The following is an 18,827-nucleotide window of genomic DNA, read 5'->3' as shown; positions in this document are numbered from 1 at the left end:
CTGGCAGCAAAGGTAGGGGGAAAAACGAGGTAGAATGTGGGAGAGAAAGTCAGAAAGAATGAAAGAAGAGTACAGTTAGGAATTAGTATGGCTATGAACTAGTTACATAACAAAGACTGAGCAGGGAAGAAGATGCTAAAGGAGAAATAAGAAAAAATATTTAGAATAAATAAGGAAAGGTGAAAGAAAATAATTTGTGCTACTTGATTAAAATTGATAACCCAAGTTAAAGCTAAATTGCTTTCTACTTGCTGGAAATAAATTTTCCCCTAAGTTTTTTTTTTTTTTTTTTTTGGAAAACTTGGGCTTGTTGAGGAAGCATTCTGAAAATTTGATTTGTTATCCTGTGAGACTTTGGGAGTAACAACTGGTGCAATAAATCTGGATGAAGAGAGGGATCCAGAATAGTCCTATTCTTGAGAGTTCTAACTTTCTTCCTGTTGCAGTCTTGCCTGGATTCAGACATTAGAAACTATGTACTGACTTCTCTTTCAGAAGGTAAAGCCAAAGATGACATGTCTTCATGTCTGTCTTACTGTTCCGGGCTGCATCCCTGTCTATCATTTCTGGAGGGTGTTTAAAAGAAACAAGTCTTAAAAGTCCTGCCAGTTATTTTGATAGATTCCTGTTCCTGTAGATTATGATGCTAATTTGTTTCAGAGCTGTTCTGAGAGCAGAATAAAGGAATATGTCTCATCCTCTATTGATGGTTTCACAACTTAGTGATGCTTGAGAAGAATGTTTATTATGATATGCACTGCCATCCACTACCCTTATAAGGGTAGCTGTAGCTGGAAAGAATACAATGTATGCAAAATAACTCTGTAGTTGTAATTTATATAATTCTTGGAGCAGGTGCTGAAAGGATATGTTGAAGAATCAAAAGAAAATTAATGATAATTTTAAACCAATCCTTGCAGTTCATTTCAGCATCATTTGACATCAACTATTTAACAACCGAAATGCAATGAGGGAGAAGAATTTTCTGTCAGAAGACAGAATGCTGTGTATGAAGTACAGGACTGGGGTAAAAGCCAGATACGAACTCCAGATTAATTCAGATCTCTCTAATTTGCTCACTTATAGTAGATGATGCTGACAAGTTTCTCTTAACAGTGTTGCTTCATGAAGTGTTTCAAATGAAATTTATAGCTTTGATATGCTACAGCAATATATATATATATTTTTAGGCATATATATTACTTGCAGAAAAGTTCTAAACTATAAACAGAGAAAGCAAGCTGAAGCTGCTAGATTTATGATGGAGATGTAAATGTTATATCATTAATTTTATGATAAGAAGGCATGTTAATGTATTAGCTTTGAGTTTCTGTATAAATCCAAAGTATTTTCTGATTATCATTTGTATTTCACTTTGAATAAGGCAATTTGAGAGGCAATCCGTCGGAGAAGCAATACCATTCCTTCCCCACCCCCACCCCCAAATTACCCTTCCGCAAAACTATATTCACATTTGTTTACTAGATTAGCTTTTTAGAACTGAAATAATTTAGTATTTGTAGGAAACCAGCAAATTAGAACTCCCATGTATTTAGAAGCTGGAATTAGACATTGTGATAATTTAGTTGTCTGTACATGAAAATTAACTTTAAAATTAACTGTGCTTGTTCCCATTGCATCGTGATAGTACTCCCTAGACTTCTGGTTACTGTATTGACATTCTCCTGTGCTAATATTCTTGGTTTTTTTTTAATTGTAATTTATTGCTTTTTAGTTACTCTAAATCACATTGAAGCTTTCTGCAAAAAAGGGTATAACCTAGATATGTTACTTCTAGCTTTCTTGCAAACGTGAGCTCTAAAGTAAACGTCGAGGTTATTTGAATAATATTTAAATGGTCATAAGTGTTAACACTTCTTTCTCTTGTTTCAGGGTTTTTTTGTAATTGCTGCCATGGGAAGACACTTGACTATGCTTTTGCTGCTGATGCTGCTGGTGCAGCATTTTGGAAACTGTGAAGGAAATCAGAGGCTGCATCATGCTCCATCAATGCAGTTTACACAAGTACAGTATAATGCCACTGTGTATGAGAATTCTGCAGCCAAAACTTATGTTGGGCATCCAGTGAAAATGGGTATTTACATCACAAATCCGCTGTGGGATTTAAGATACAAAATTATTTCTGGTGACAATGAGAACTTGTTCAAAGCTGAAGAGTACGTTCTGGGAAACTTTTGCTTTTTGAGAATACGGACCAAGGGAGGAAACACAGCTATACTTAACAGAGAGGTGAAAGACCATTACATGCTGACTGTTAAAGCAGTTGAAAAAAACACAAACACTGAAACACGCACGAAGGTCAGGGTGCAGGTACTGGATACAAATGACTTACGGCCTTTGTTTTCTCCAACTTCTTATAGTGTTTCTTTGCCCGAAAATACGGCAATAAGGACAAGTATTGCAAGAGTCAGTGCAACTGATGCAGATATAGGGACAAATGGAGAGTTCTACTATAGCTTTAAAGAAAGAACAGATATGTTTGCTATACATCCAACTAGTGGAGTGGTAGTTTTGACTGGTAGACTTGACTACTCAGACACTAAGCATTATGAGATGGAAATTCTTGCAGTGGACCGTGGAATGAAGCTGTATGGCAGCAGTGGCATCAGCAGTATGGCAAAGCTAACTGTCCACGTAGAGCAAGCAAACAAATATGCCCCTGTAATTACAGCTGTTACACTGCTTCCATCAGAACTGGACAAGGATCCAACTTATGCAATTGTAACTGTAGAGGACAATGATCAGAGTTCAAATGGAGAAATAGCATCATTAAGTATTGTTGCAGGTGATCCACTTCAACAATTCAAAACAGTGAGGTCTGTTCCAGGAGGTAAAGAATACAGAATCAAAGCCATTGGTCACATTGACTGGGAGAGCCACCCTTTTGGATACAACCTTACCCTTCAAGCTAAAGATAAAGGAAACCCCCCACAGTTTTCATCTGTAAAAGTTATTCATGTAACATCACCACAATTTAAGTCTGGTCCTGTTAGATTCGAAAAAGAAGTGTATAGAGCTGAAGTAAGTGAATTTGCCCCTCCAAGCACACCTGTGATAGTGGTAAAAGCTCTGCCTAGTTACCCGCATTTGAAATATGTCTTTAAAAATACACCAGGCAAAGTAAGATTCAACTTAAACCCTCATACTGGCCTTATTACCACCTTAGAACCAATAAAAGCACAATATTCATCCCATTTTGAACTTGAAGTTGTGACAAGTGACAGAAGAGCCTCTGCAAAAGTATTCATTAAGGTACTAGGCATGAACAGCAATCCTCCTGAATTTACTCAGACATCCTATAAAGCCTCCTTTGATGAGAATGTGCCAATAGGTACTAGTGTCATGAGAGTAAGTGCAAAAGATCCCGATGAAGGGGAGAATGGCTATGTGACCTATAGCATTGCAAACCTAAATCCTTTGCCATTTGTGATTAATCATTTCAGTGGGATTATTAGTACCTCAGAAGACTTGGATTATGAATTGATGCCGAGGGTTTACAATTTAAGGATCCGTGCCTCTGATTGGGGTATACCATATCGTCGAGAAGTTGAAGTTCCTGTAACTATTATTTTAAATAATTTGAATGACAATATACCACTGTTTGAGAAAATCAATTGTGAGGGAACAATCCCCAGGGATCTTGGTGTTGGAGAACAAATAACTACTGTATCTGCTATTGATGCTGATGAGCTCCAGTTGGTGAGATACCAAATTGAATCTGGAAATGAACTGGATTTATTTAGCTTAAATCCAAATTCTGGGGTGCTTTCACTCAAGCAGTCGCTAATAGATGGCCTGGGTGCTAAAATGTCTTTTCATAGCTTGAAAATTACAGCAACAGATGGAGAGAACTTTGCAAAACCATTGTATATTAACATAACTGTAGCTGCCAGTCGCAAACCGGTCAACTTGCAATGTGAAGAAACTGGTGTTGCCAAAATGCTGGCAGAGAAACTCTTACAAGCAAATAAATTGCACAATCGTGGAGAAGTTGAGGATGTTTTCTTTGACACTCACTCTGTGAATCTGCATGCACCTCAGTTTAGAAGTACTCTCCCCAGTAGCATTGAGGTAAGAGAGGGCCAGCCTGTGGGCTCCAGCATAATACTCATGAGTGCCACTGATCTTGACACTGGCTTCAATGGAAAGCTTGTGTATGTTATCTCTGGAGGTAATGAAGATAGTAGTTTTATTGTTGATATGGAGAAGGGATTGCTGAAAATTTTATCTCCCCTCGACCGAGAAGTAAAAGATAAATATGCTCTGAATATTACGGTCTATGATCTTGGAATACCACAGAAGTCTGCCTGGCACCTTTTAGATATAAGAATTTTGGATGCTAATGACAACCCACCAGAGTTCCTACAAGACAGCTATTTTGTTGAAGTGCATGAAAACAAAGAGACAAACAGCGAAATTATTCAAATTGAAGCCACTGATAAAGATTTGGGATCTAACGGAGAAGTGAAATACTCTCTTCTTACAGATACAGACAAGTTTACTGTTAATGCTGTCACAGGAGTTGTGAAAGTTGTAGGAGCTTTGGATCGCGAAGAACAGCATGTCTATTTCCTGAAAATAGAGGCTAGGGACCAACCTATTGAAGAACCTCAATTATTTTCAACAGTTATTTTAAAAGTATCTATAGAAGATGTTAATGACAATCCCCCTAAGTTTATTCCCTCAAATTATCATGTGAAAATTCGAGAAGATCTTCCTGAGGGAACTATTATTACATGGCTAGAAGCCTATGATCCTGATTTAGGCCAATCAAGTCAAGTACGATACAGTCTTCTGGACAGTGGAGATGGCACCTTTGATGTTGATAAACTAAGTGGAGCAATACGTATTGTGCAAAGACTGGATTATGAAAAGAAACAGCTTTATAACCTGTCTGTGCGGGCCAAGGACAAAGGAAAACCCATTTCATTGTCCTCTACATGTTACGTTGAGGTTGAGGTAGTTGATGTAAATGAAAATTTGCACCCTCCACAGTTCTCTATCTTTGCAGATAAAGGCTTTATAAAAGAAGATGCTCCTGTTGGTTCATCAGTAATGACAGTATCTGCTTACGATGAGGACGCAGGAAGAGATGGGGAGATTAGATATTCCATCAGAGATGGATCTGGTATAGGAGTTTTCCAAATAGATGAAGAAAAAGGTAAGGTGACTTTTGTGTTCTAAATCAAATAATATACCAAAAAAGAGATGATAGCAGCTGTGTTGTCCCTGCTGAGATACTTCGGTTAGGACCAAAAAAGTCACCAGTAATGTGTATAGTCTTACTTACCACTTTAGTGAAACTGCGCGCACGTACCTGCACGCGCGCGCACACACACACACACACACTTGAGAGGCACTTTTCTTCCATTGTCCTTATTTGTATCCAGCATACCTAAAGTAATTCTTGGATCTTAAAATTTCTACCACCCAAGAGGAATTCTGTTATGTGAAGGTTTGCCTCATATGGGCAATCTTGTTTTGTGGATATTGGGGGTGTGGAGTTAAGGGAATAAACTACTCTCTCCCCAAGGATTGAATTCTGGGATTTTCATGCTTTTAATCTTAAACTACATCACTGTTGCTTCATTTACTAGAAGTATGCATGTATCTGATACTGCCATACTTGCTGGGTTTGGTAGTTATATTTTAAAGCTCTAAGTGCCCGTTTTTATTATAATAGGTAGTGCCTTCTTCATGGAAAGGTTCTTGTCAAACAAAGCATGGATGCAGCCTTTAAATAACTTGTGTAAATGAAGCAGACTGAAATGTTGACTTGATGCATAAATTGAGGGGCAACTGTGAGAATTATTCCAGTATCATGTACTTAGGAGAAACATCATTATTATTTCAGTAAGATTCTAATGATTTCTAATATTTTGGTTGCACATCTGTGTAGTTACATATTCATTTTATTGTTTCTAGAAAACAATAAAATATGCAAAATACTGTTCACATAAAAGCGGTATCTTCAGAACAGTGAAGACTGTTTTCTTTTGTGCCATAATATACGAATATTTTAAGTTTCTGATAGAGTGCTGGTATCATGCTACCATCTCTGTAAGCTCCGTAAAATAAATTCAGGAGGAATCTTGTGCAGAATTCTGCTGTGGGTTATATGTATTTAAATAATGAGCTCATAACTGATTGCTGTTTTACAGGATATAACTTGTAATTGGAAGTAAAAAAAATAGCTGTCATGTCTGATTCATCCAGTAGTCATTCTGTGGGTTTTACATGCGTAATAAGTGTGAATATGGGTAATATGGACTTACAAAGTCACTTCACTCTTCAAAGTTTAAGAGAACAAACTGTTACTTGCAATATATTTTCTTCTAGAATAAACTTATTTGAAATATTTTTTCTTCTATAGAAAGTCAGTTATTAAATTACATAGCTTGTGTTTAAAGAGACAACTCTAGAGCTTCAAATGAAGCATTGCTTCTCTTAGCTTTGCTTTTAACAAAGCACATAGTTAAGATTATGGAACGGGTTTTCTAAAAATGGAGAATCAAGTTCTTTCAAAGATTTAGTGGTTTCTCCTCTAGTTTTTGGTATCATGCAGGCTATTCATTTGTGTATCACTGTGCCTGTCTTTTAATGTAGTTATGTTCAAGTTTATTGTGCATTTCAATGCAGGATAGAACATTGTCTTAGAAAAGTGTTTTGCTGTTCTAAAGAATGAATCTGATTTTGCTGTTTTATTGAGTAATAGATAATGATAACGAAAGAATGAAATGTCTTTATTTTGACACCAGTATGTACACGTATGCCTACTTATGCATAGCTGTCCGCATATATGTATTTTTTGTGACACTACTACTGTGGCAGAATCAGTTGTCTCCATGTGTTGTGTCTTTACTCTTTTGGCATGAGACTAGTTTTCTTTACTGAAGAATGTATGTGAATTTTATTAAATCCCTTTTAATCTGCCAAGTTTAAAATAGTAAATTGGCAGAATTTGGGGCAAAAGGGTCTTCTATTTAATAATTTTGTCTAGGACGGTAGTTCAGTAATTTCAGTAAGTAAAGGCATTGTCTACATTTATATTCATATCTGGTATCTAGTGTTTGCTGTTCTTCAGTAATGAAAATAGAGGGATTTAGGGGGTGAAGAGGGGTTACTTGTTTCTAATCTTAGTGGACAGATTCTGTTTAAGGCACTGGGGTAGAGAAGGATATGTGTATTTGTGGGTTTGGGTATGCGTATGTTTTTCCTCGAAATTTTGGCCTAAAAAGGGGACTGAAAAAAGAACATGGAGTATCTACAAGCTTGACAATGTATCTTAAACATAACAGAAATTTAATTAATAAACAAAACTGTCTTGAATTTTTTTTTTATAAGAAGCCATCAAAATTAGTACAGGAGGCACTCCTTATACTTCAATATCTGAATACTTGTCATTTTTTTCAAAACAGACTGGCCTCAATACAGGGAGTGGACTGATAATTAGCAAAGAAAGCACACTAGATAAGTTGCTAAAGGGTTCTTCTACCTTAAACCCTTGAGCTAGATATCTCTTGCTGCTGCCACCAAGAGCATCATTCTACCCTTCCTATTCCAAGATGGATAAAATGGATTTAGGAAGCTGTTTGGAGTCAACACTTAGCTATTCAGTGGCTAAGGGGAACCCATTTGTCTCTTGCTTCTTGGGAATCAAGGATAACAATCACATTTGCAGAAGGACTAGATGATTGGTAATGACTGAAGCATCAAATAGTTCCATGCATGGAATTTTTGCTAGCTTTCTGGGGTTGTTTTGTTTTGGTTTTTAATCTTTCAAAAGGTAGGAAGCTATACAAGTGTTTGATGTTTGCACTTTAATTCTGGAATTTTCAAAAGAGAATTTAATATATCTTTGCCACTAGTTTTTGAGTACTTCATTTTCAAAGACTTATCTTTGTCACAGGCCAGCTGATTTCCGTAGGTTCTGTTTGCTACAGTCCTGCCCAAACCCTTAAAAGCAAGACCATAATGCACCCTTAATCTCAAACTCAAGAGTTACTTTAATTACTTTGTTGCCCAATTGCTCCAATCTGTGATGGCCTTCAAGAAGATCAAGAAAAAGGTACAGTTAGGATGAATTTGGTAATCAGTCATATCTTACCTTTCAAATAAGTATTCTTTAGCTTAGAAAGGAGATAATAGACAGGAAAGGAGGAGAGGAAGAAGGTAGAAGTGTAGTAGTTTCCAAACCGCCTTCTTCATATCACTTACTTCCTGCTTATAACAATGCAAGAAATAGGGGGCACATAGGTAGCTGATCTAAAGGAAGTCTTCTTTCACATCTAGCATAATAAAATAATGAAACTCACTTCCCCAGTAAGTTATAGAGGCCAAAAGCATGACCAAAGTAAATAAATGGTAGTAGATGAGATTGTTTTGAGGCTAAGCACATCTTTGGCTACAATACAGAAGCTGTTTTATAAACTAATTTTATAAACTAATAATAACTGGAAGACAAGTGGGTAAGGAAGGTGATCATTACTCAGTACTTGACCAGTTTCTCCTAATTATCCTCTCTCCTGATTATCTGTTAATGCGTCTAGAGAGATGGCACTGAGCCAAACAACATGTTACAGAAGTTCTTACGTGACCAAAGGGCATCCATAGTGTAGAGGAGTGTTTCCTATTTTCACTGCCACTTTAGAGGTGAAGAAGAAGAAAAAGTCTTTCTGTTTTCCTGTACACATCATGTTAGGCTGGTTTATGGGTCAGTTTTACAGCATGACTCTGGGAAATTTAAAGTGGGACAGACAGTCATCATTACAGTCGGGGAGCAGGGGATGGTTTAGCAAACCTTAACTCCATCTGCAGAGACAACTTAAGGTGAGAGGTTGTATTGGGCAAGCTTCAATTGTTGCTGGAGTTCATTCTTCACATCCTGGGAAGCCAGAACTCTGAGTAAATGTAAAAGTTGATAGATTAAAACAGGCAATTCAGTTTCACCAAAATAAATAAATAAATAAACCTAAATACAGGCTTTTTCAGATCTCTAGAGAATGATACCTACTAGTTCTGTCTTGCGAAACAATTCTGAGGTAACAGCATAAATCTATTATTATGCAATTTATATATATATGTGTGTGTGTGTGTGTTTGTACATATATGTGTGTATATACATAAAGTGGACTTCTAGGTGTTCCAGGACTTCTAGGAGTTCACTTAAAGTTATAGATCTAGAAATATGAAATCTATAGAAACTTTTATTTCCATATAAAGCATATGCATCCATATGGGTAGCTGGGACTAAAATTCTCACTTTTCAAAGCATTCTCTGTTCCTCAAAGCTTCTTTTAGAGCACGATCAGATGATCATTGTAGAGCAGTTGAGGTGCTTTAAATCTGGGGACGGGTAAGGAGGAGCAGTTCCTCCTCGACAAATTTTACTTGGAGGTTATTGCCTTCTTAGTTTAACTGGTATAACATAGTTACTGTATGTGCAGATTTATTGCTGAAACTTGAAGTTCTATTATTAATTTTGAGTTCACCACAGCATTATTTTAATAATAGTTTTCACTTTAATAGTGATTTTAGTAAAAGTATGAATTTTTATGAAATCCAAGAACAAAATAATGAAGTATGAACTTAAAAGGCAGCTCTGTGTTGATATTACAGCAATTCATTGGCTTGTGTTATTAACGGTTCCATGCAAGACACTGTACGGGCAGTTATGAATGCTCACATATTGCATGTTCATATGGTGTTACTGTGTTTGTGTCTAGTTATCCAATGCATGCTTGATTAATTTTGTTCTAATATGAATTAACCTTTTTATGCCAGGAAGTATAAAGTGAAATTTAAGCTTGCTTGCATCAGTATTCCCTGATTTTATTTTTTTGTGGTGTTTATACTTAGGAATGTTAATTAATTTTTGATCCTTTTGTCATGATAAGAGTAAGTATAGGTGCTAAGTGCCTAATAGTTCTGGTTTTGAGCCTGGTTCTTCCAGGCTTTTCTTGGTAATAATGTTGTGCAACAGTTCTGTAGCATTGGCTGCTGTTTCTGATCAGCCCCTTGCTTCTGCAGCTGCTTAGGAGCAATCAAGATGTGACTCTTTTCGCACTCATGCTTTTGTGCTTTATTGAAGTTAAGACTACCTCAAAGACCTGTGTAACCTTAGGGCCCCTAGGCAGCTGCTCTGCTTCTCTTCAGTAGTTGCACTTATATATGTTGACTGCTTCCTTCCATCCCCCCCAGTCCTTGTAGGGAAGAGCCTCGCTATGGAAAGAGATTAATAATGACCTCTCAAGCAAAAGTCAGTAAAAATCAACATAAATTGTAATCTTAATACCTCTGTTACATGAAGCTTTTGTTATCCTAACCCTGGGTGAGGAGTAATAGCCAGGTTCTTCTGATGTTCCTAGCAGTCCTTGTGGGAAGGCAGTTACCATCTATGGGTGTTACAGAGAAATGGGGGAAAAGACAGTAATGAACATCAACTGGAGAACAAAGATTTGAAGATGATGATTCAGAAATATAACAATGCATTGTGACTGTTAACATACAAAGACAAAATTGCTTAACAGAGGGAGACTCTGGGTATAGTAAAACTGAGAATAAAATTTTAATACAGGAAGAGATTCATGTGTAGTGAATCTATACAACAAAGCAGTTTAGTTGTTTATGCTTTACCTATGTGTGTTCAGGAGAACTTGTAAGTTCAAAAAGTGTTTCATGTATGATTTAGATTGGAATGGAATCTTCAATTTGAGATGATCAGCTGGCTATATAAATTGTCTACTAAATGTAAAGTATTTTCCCAAAGAATTTGATGAGGAGTTCAACAGATTGGGATGTATTAATAATAGAATGCATTGCATTGATACAGATCCCAGTGTGCTGCAAAGAACACATGCACCATCTAAATCCCATTAGCACTGAGCAATAGAAGTGAGATAGATCATGTCAATTCCATGCTGCTACTGCTGTTTAGAAAAGCTCTAAGGAGTGATCGCAGCAATTGCTGGAGGGGAACCTAAAGCAGAAGCTGTATGGGGCTAGAGCAACACTGAAACCTCTTCCTTCCTTGTCCCAATTCCCATCCCAGCAGGCAAGAAGGAAAAAGGAAAATATCCTCTTATTGAAGGAACAGGCTGTCAAATGTAAGGATAGAGTGTTTCCAGTAAGTAATTACACTCTTCAAAAGGTGAATTAAAAGTTGGAGGCTCCAGTATGTAAAAATAGTGTTAGTAAGAAATCCCGGTGCCTTCTCCAGTTGTATAGGTGAACAAGGCTATTTAGTATCACCCACTAGGCTGTACGTAACACTTTATAATGTGGGAGCTTTTTTTTTTTTTTTTTTTTGAGTGCTCAAAATTTAGCTAGCTGAGGGAGAGAGCCAACAGACTTTGGGACTATAGGAGCTCTGGGACATTTAGCTTGAGAAGGGTCTCATTGCAATGTTTATGGAAGCCAGAAGCCTGTTCTGGAAGCTGCTGCTTTTGGGTTCCAGTTCTTGAAACCAAGGAAGTTTCAAGAGTCACAATTCCCTGGCTTCTGTTGGTGTCTTCTCAGTTGTATACTAGAGCCATAGGATTGGGAACCCTTGTTTTCCCAGATCCAGGGTTTTCCATATAAACTCTAAACATTAATGATCTCCTGAGGAAAATTGATTTAAACTGTTTTAATAAACCACAATGAGTCTTACAAAAACACTTTTTTTAGAAAATTCAGAGCTAGCTCAACCTCTAAGGCTACCAGCAGGTATCTTCTAAATTTCTGCAGCTGTGGATATTTCCCAGAGCATAACCTGGTTCCAGAGCAGTGTTGAGGGTGATGTGGCAGTTTTAAGTTTGTGCATGATAATTTTGTTACTGGTGCTTAATCCAGTAATTTAATTATTCGTTACTAGAAATCTTACTATTCTTTCAGTTACCTTAGTTTAAATTATTATGCATTAATGTTATAGAATAACAGTAATTTTGTTCTAATAATAACAGCTAAGTTTAAGGTGATTAATTTAATTTGCTGACTGAAGAGGACATAAGTATGACTGTGTTTGATTGGAACAAGGGTCTGTCTACCCTGATGTTCACCCTCCAGTATTCTAAGGAAGAATAAGAGCAGGACAAACATATGATAATTTCTTCTAATACTTTCCCAATCTCTGATTGTTTTCTGCATGGAGAGTTCTTGAGTTAGATGTGGTTTGTAAGTATTCAGTAACCGTTGGTGGATTTATCTTTCTTGTGTAGTCTTTCCTTGGAACAGTGTAATTTTTAAATATGACCTTGCTAACACAATAAGGAAAGATGATTTGTTTCATTAAAGAATGTTAAAGGAGCAAGTAAAAAGATATTAATGGGGGTGTGTGGAGGAAAATTCATTTTATTGCACTATCTCTATGTGTATAAAATATCATCAATAAAGCTTAATGTCTATGAGACACTACTTTTAATATTTCCAGAACTGTTTCCAGCAGGGAAGACAGTAATTCATTAGGGAGAATGAATAAGATTTGTAACTACTTTGCTCTAAGTACTGAATTAAACTCCTAAAATATACAGAACACTGTTAACTCATAATAAGCATGTTAACATTTTTTTGCAGAGTTCTTGTAATTGCATTAATAAAAAATGTAGGATATGATTTACATTTGTACAAAGAGGACAACTTTAAGTTCTGCATCTTCAGTGTTCTTTGGCTTTTGATTGAGTTGTTCTTATCATTCCACCACTCACTGTTGCTGAGTTTTACTAATGAAGACAGACATTAGCAAAGATTAAATGTTATGATCATGAATGGAGCACAGCACTTAAGTACCTATTGGATACCTATTAAACCCACACTATTATCTGTCACAGAAGCAAATGGCCTGCATCTATCCTATCAAACTCGCTTACCTTTAAAACAGGATGGCTGCATCCAGGTAGCTTGTTGGGAACGGTATCTGCTGCAGTGAAGTGTGCCCCAGTGCTGTTTGGGTGAGTGAGAGTTGGCCCAGGCCAAAAGCAACTTGGCAATGTGAAGAATGAAGTTCCAAAGCCTGGAAATGCTTCCTGACCCTGTTTGTCATACTGATATAGCCATAGCCACTTGGAAGTAGGCATTTTTATTCAAAACTGAGACCAGTATGATTTGTGTTTCTAAGTTCATTGTAATTAAGTCCCAAATTTGTAAGAATGCTTTCTTCAAATTATTTTAGTGAATGACTCATGTTGAAGTTGCACCTTTTATATACTTTTTAGTCTTTAGTTTTATCCCATTTGTATAACTTAAACACCAGAATATATGAGAACTTAGTTTCACTAGAGTTAAAATTTATTATTTTTTTAAACCAACAAACCACAAAACTTCCTAATTTCCAGTTTTCTGCTATGCATATTCCAAACATGTTTCTATCAAAGCCATATGGTGACTGTGTTGTGTTTATTCTCAATCAATGCAAAGCTGTCAGATGGGTTATATGTCACTGAAAACTATTAACAGGATTTTTTTTTTTTTTTTTTTTTTAAGAAAGCTGTTGGTCAATTACGATTTTTAATCTCATGTTTAGGTGATGCTGACAGTCAGGAAAAATAGTCTTGGTGAGTTTGGTATAATAGGCAATGATAAGGTGCTCTAAGATTTAGTCAGAATTCAGTTACAGAATTTGTGAAAAATCCAGCTTAGCTTCTGTCTATTAATAGTCTGATTGGCACAAAGGTTCTGACATTAAAATTCTGTAAGTGAATTGGGAGCAAACGGGATAAAGAGCTTCTCCTGTGAGGGTTTTCTTCTAACGCTCTGTCATTGCAAAGTGCAGCAGCGCTTTCCGCTCTTTTTGAAAGGATAGCTGAATTAGAAGGTGCTGTGTTTCTGTTCAATGCTAAGTGATTGCTGCTTTTTGCACAAGAAATTTTTACACTGTCTAGTTCGGGTACTGATATCAGTGAGGCTCAGAGCACAGACTAATCTATTGAATATCTAATTAGCTTCTTGGACAAGTTTTTCACCTCGCACTGAATTCTGTACTGCCCCATTACGTTGTTAGCAGTACCTGAGTTAATTGATTTGCCCATAGAGCTGTAGGAGCTGAACTTCCTTCAGTGACTGAAGTATAAATGTGCCAGAGTCAGAACTTCTAAGGTTATTGCTGATGTGGTTTGTCAAATAACTTGTAGAATGATTACAGGGTTCTGTTAACTCTAACTTAAAGTTCTTAGGCCTATGAATGTTAATGTATTTGGAAGGTTAATCTTTTAAATGAGGGACAGCTTCAGCACTTCAATTAGCAGTTGAGAGAGCCAAAACCTTACTCTGTAAATGGACAGTGGAGATTTGAGTGAAATTCTAGTAAGCAGAGAGGAGTTTTTCTTAATCAAAGGATTTATGCAGATTATTCCTTGGAATCTGGAGTTGATCAGTCTGTTGCCGCACTGACATTTGGAAAAGAAAATTGGCAGAATTGCCCAACTGTTTTAAAGATTCCAGGTTTTGTATTCAAGCACAAATTATTAAACTCATTCTTTCTTTGGAAAATGATAAAAGGGCAAACATCTTCTATTTGTTTAAATAGTGTATGATTAAAGCTCTTAAATGGATTCAAGTAACATTTTTCAAATTTGTGATAGGCTTTTTATATGTACTCCAGGATAAAAGTGTATGGATTTTCTTTTTGAGAAATATTGGAAACATTTCTGTTCATAAAATATCAGTTTATGTATGATCTGCCTGTTGCTAAAAAAAAAAAAAAAAAAATTACAGCTGTTGTTCTGGAAAAAGGAAGTAGTTTGGGTCAGAGATACAGAAATACTTACTCTTTTAGCTTGTCATGTGAAGAGAGTTTACCAAAAATAAAACAGTATTTTCAAAGAAAAAAAAACAAAGAGGAATTTGGTGGTGGCCTATTCTGGAAAGATATTTTAATGCTGGTTATGTGTTTAATGTTCTTTTTCTAGTGGCATCCTTATTTTGTGCTGTGACCTGAAGTGTGTAGGCATTCTCTCCCTTTGATACTGCATTGAGAAAGAGAGCAGCATAACAACTTGAATTGATGCAAGTTGGAGACGAGGTCTACCCATTTCAACTCTCCCACTGGCAGTCTTGTGAATCCTTTGCAGGACTGTCCCTATCAAACTCAAAGTTTTGTAGTGACAGTAAATATTGATATGCCATAGCCACTCAGAAATCATAACCTGTCTTTTAAGGCATTTAGCCCATGTTTTGATGACTTATTTTCCATACCAATATTTTCAGTGATAGCTAAGCATGCAATGAATGAAGCAGAGTTGAAATTCTGGTTTAGCCTGCAAGATAAGAGAGAGAAATGTCTCTGTTTTGTGTGGGATGCTTAAACCAAGGAGGCATATTTATGTTTGTTGGTCACAGATATTTTAAAACCCTGTTGTGTAGACTATCTTAAAAATAGGGTATCATCTCATTGTTTGAGTGTGGTCAGTATGATGTTGAAAATAGGAGTGAAAGTTATACAGAGGAAGATCTGTATGGTTTCATTTTCTGTTTTTACAGCATTTTCTTTGGTAGCATTGGGCCAAACTTGGGCTATTGTGCAAAAAAAAATAGTTATGTTAAAAAAAAATTTGTATGCCTTCACTGTGCTAAATTGAGTAGTAATTTGAATTTTAAAAACATTTGCTTAAAATTTCATGCAACTAAAATATATTTTCCACCAATTTGTTATGGTTTTAAAAATGAGGCATTTGGTACATAAATGTTCTTTTACTAGGCAGTACAAACAGCTCTAACAGCAGTTCGCTAGAGAATAGCTTTGTCATGTTTTTAAATTCCTTTTAAGTCTTAGGAGAAATTCTAAAACTTTCTTCAAAGATAAATAGAGCTGGGTCAGCACAATGTGTGTCTGCTCATAGAACTAAGAGTAAGAGAGTCAGAGCACCTCTGTGGTCTAAAATGGGGTTAAGTCTTAAATTCACTGCTATACAAAAAGCAGTCCAGAAAGTCGTTGTACGAGGAGATAACTTTTGGAGGTGTGTTAAGTTGCTTTAGCACTGGTACCAATGGTAGCCTGGCTGCCTGCACCCAAATTTGGTCGTGTGCATAGAAGTATTCCAGTTTGGAAGGGTTAACTTTGAGACTGGCCTTGTCAGGGGCCACCCAGGCTTGACTATAGTTTGCAGCTGCTTTGCTCTAATGTGCTTAGAGAGGGTCTAACGATTAGGTTCGGGGTAAGGTTTGGACTTTAAAGTGCCACTGGGTTAACTTCTGGAATGATTCTGTTTTCGGCAGTCTGGTTACATTTAGTTTTGTATTCAGTGGGGTCAAAATTGCTACAGCTAAGACGGGCATTTGAAGCTAATGCTGAGGTTCAGTTTGGCAGATGTTAAGGAGGCCTGGAGTAGGCCTGTGTTTGGACCAGGGTCACCAAGATCCTGTCCTGTCTGGAGCTAGTTGATTACCTTTTTGTCTTAAGCTAGAAGCAACTTTATATAGTTTGTGTTTGTGATGGTGGTAATTCACAAAGTGCTACTGGTTTGTTAATGTGGCTTTTGAAACATATCTTTGGAAGAAGCTGAATTAGTTTTAGACAAACGTGATCATCTTGTGTTTTGCTGTAGGCAGGGGAATCTTCCAAAGTAGCCTGAGAATTTTCATAGGTATCCTGCTGAGTAAAGCATCACCTTAGCTGGCAGATAGAGAGTCCATACAAAGGGTTGGGTTCCCCGGTGCTAAAAGTAAGGGATTGTTCTGTTGTGAAAGGTGTTGATTGGGTTTACAGCTTGGTCTGATGAAAACAGAGCTGCCTAGGGGCTGTCTCTCTGTAGGAAATAAACTGAGCCTGAGCCACATGTGGTCTCAAAGATTACCTTATAAACAGCAATCAATTCAGGCAGCAGAGCACCTATTAAGGACCTATTAACATGTTTAGGCCTTTCTTTGACTTGAAAAGCTCTTGTGAACAGAGGAATAATAAAAGGGAAGGATTGCCAAAAGCTAGGGAAGGTGCATCTTGCTATATCTCTGTTGGTACATCTGTTGAGTTGGGGATTTATTTCCTACTATGCATCTGCTTAGCTTTTGAAGTACATATAAAGGTCAAAGGAGGGGAGTTTGAAAATGATTACATAATGTTTATTCTTTTCTTTGAAGATTTTAAACTTTAATCATACAGCATTTGAACATGTTCAACAAAGGACAAACCTACAGGAGTATTTGGCAAATTTCTACAGTTCATAATATGCAATAGTTGCAGCTTTAGAACTTGGAATTAAAATTACTTTTGGCCTTGCTGAAACTATAGTTTGCATGTCAATTTTGTAATTCTTATTGCATCTGTGACTTGATTGCACTGGTCATCTGACCATGACTAAAAATGAATTTCAGCAGGCTCAACATGGCTGAACAGAAAAGTCACTAACATTCCAGTGTGTCATCAGAGATGAATTTTGGGGAAATCAGAAATGGTCAAAGAATCTAGCAATAGGAGTGTAACAGATAATTTCCTTATTCAGAAAGGAAGTTTTCCCAAACACCTTGTATTCTATCTTCTGGTAGCTGCTCTTGTTTCATTTTTAAATTATATATCTGAACAAGGATGAATTAATAAATCATCTTTCTTGTGAAGAGTTGTATAATTTTGGTAGGCGTTAGGGTTAAAGAGCAAATTGCTGAGCTAGCGGACATAATTTGTCTTGCCCTACCAGTAGTGAAGACTTTTTTCTGCTTAGAGTTCTGTGACTGTGCAGACTTGTAATTATGGTGTCACTGATCCCAGAACAGAAATGTATCTATATGATGTGAAAGATTACATACAGAAAATCCAGTAGTTACACTGTTTTAAGGCCCAGTTTTACAAGCTACTACTTAGAATAAACCACTGCCAGGGGTTGGTTCCAAAATATTTGTGTTTTCTAAATCAAGTTTTTGAGTACCTAAACAAAAGGTCATTTTTATTTTGCTGATGTTAAAAAAAACCTCTCTACACTAAAAATGAAAATTTATGGGGTTTGGTTTTGAAATCATAACGTGCTTGTTCATGTTTCATACTGGTTTTCAGGATTAGGAGATTATTGTTTAAATTTTTCAAAATATGAAAAGTATTGGTAACAGAATAGTCTTCTGATTTTAGTGTTACTGGTTAATGTGAGTTACTGGTTAATATGGGCATTACAGAACTGTTACAATCATGTGGTTAAAGAAATGAAGAATTTGGTAAGCTAATGTGCTAAGAATTAGTACAAACTTCTCCAGATGTATTTCACCTGTGGTTCCAGTTGTATTTATGCCCAGAAGTAGTCCTTGGCAGTTCAGCTCAAAAGACTTGCAATATCAGGAAGCTTATGATGGAATGTATGAGTAGAATTACGTATGTGATCTTTATGCTAATACCTCGTCCCTTCCATTTCTCCAAAGCTATGAGGATGACATACATAGCTTCTTCAATTGAAATATGTCTCCATTCCACAGAATTTTTTGCCCCTGATTCTTTGCCTGTAGATTTACCATGAGAGGCTATGTCCTGTCTCTATGAAACTTAGAGATTGCTGTCTACTGATAAGGGTTTAATCTGCAATGAATCAGACATGTGGAAACTTCTGTCTGTGGAATTTTCTGTTTGATCTGAGAGGAATGCCCTTGCTGTGCCCTTCCTGTAATGAAAGCAAGGCAGAGTGAATCAAAGTGATTCTAGATAAGATTGGAATGTGTGCGTTGGTTATGCCTCTATTATATTTGGTGTTGCAATTCTGGTTATATGTATTACTTTACTTACCCAGGAGATTAACAGCAGTCACAGTTCATTTTTTGTAAAGACATTTTTTTTTCTGTTTTAGTTAAAGTGCTGTTTTTATTGAAAAATTCCTGAATTACTCAGATTTGAATCTGGAAAGTGTTAGTCACAAAGACAG

General features: G+C 36.5%; 1 protein-coding gene across 4 annotated transcripts in view; it reads left to right on the top strand.

Annotated features, from left to right (window-relative positions):
• Positions 1–18,827, top strand: part of FAT1 (FAT atypical cadherin 1) — a 112,261-nt gene that overhangs the window by 7,246 nt on the left and 86,188 nt on the right. For all 4 annotated transcript variants that reach the window (XM_067297995.1, XM_067297994.1, XM_013942103.2 and 1 more), the window contains exon 2: positions 1,894–5,182. In XM_067297995.1, coding sequence (XP_067154096.1) covers positions 1,894–5,182 — 3,289 coding nt within the window. The remainder of the gene's footprint in view (positions 1–1,893; positions 5,183–18,827) is intronic.

This window comes from Apteryx mantelli, chromosome 5, assembly GCF_036417845.1.
Source record: "Apteryx mantelli isolate bAptMan1 chromosome 5, bAptMan1.hap1, whole genome shotgun sequence".
NCBI lineage: Eukaryota > Metazoa > Chordata > Aves > Apterygiformes > Apterygidae > Apteryx > Apteryx mantelli.
This window is presented reverse-complemented; position numbering and strand designations above follow the sequence as displayed.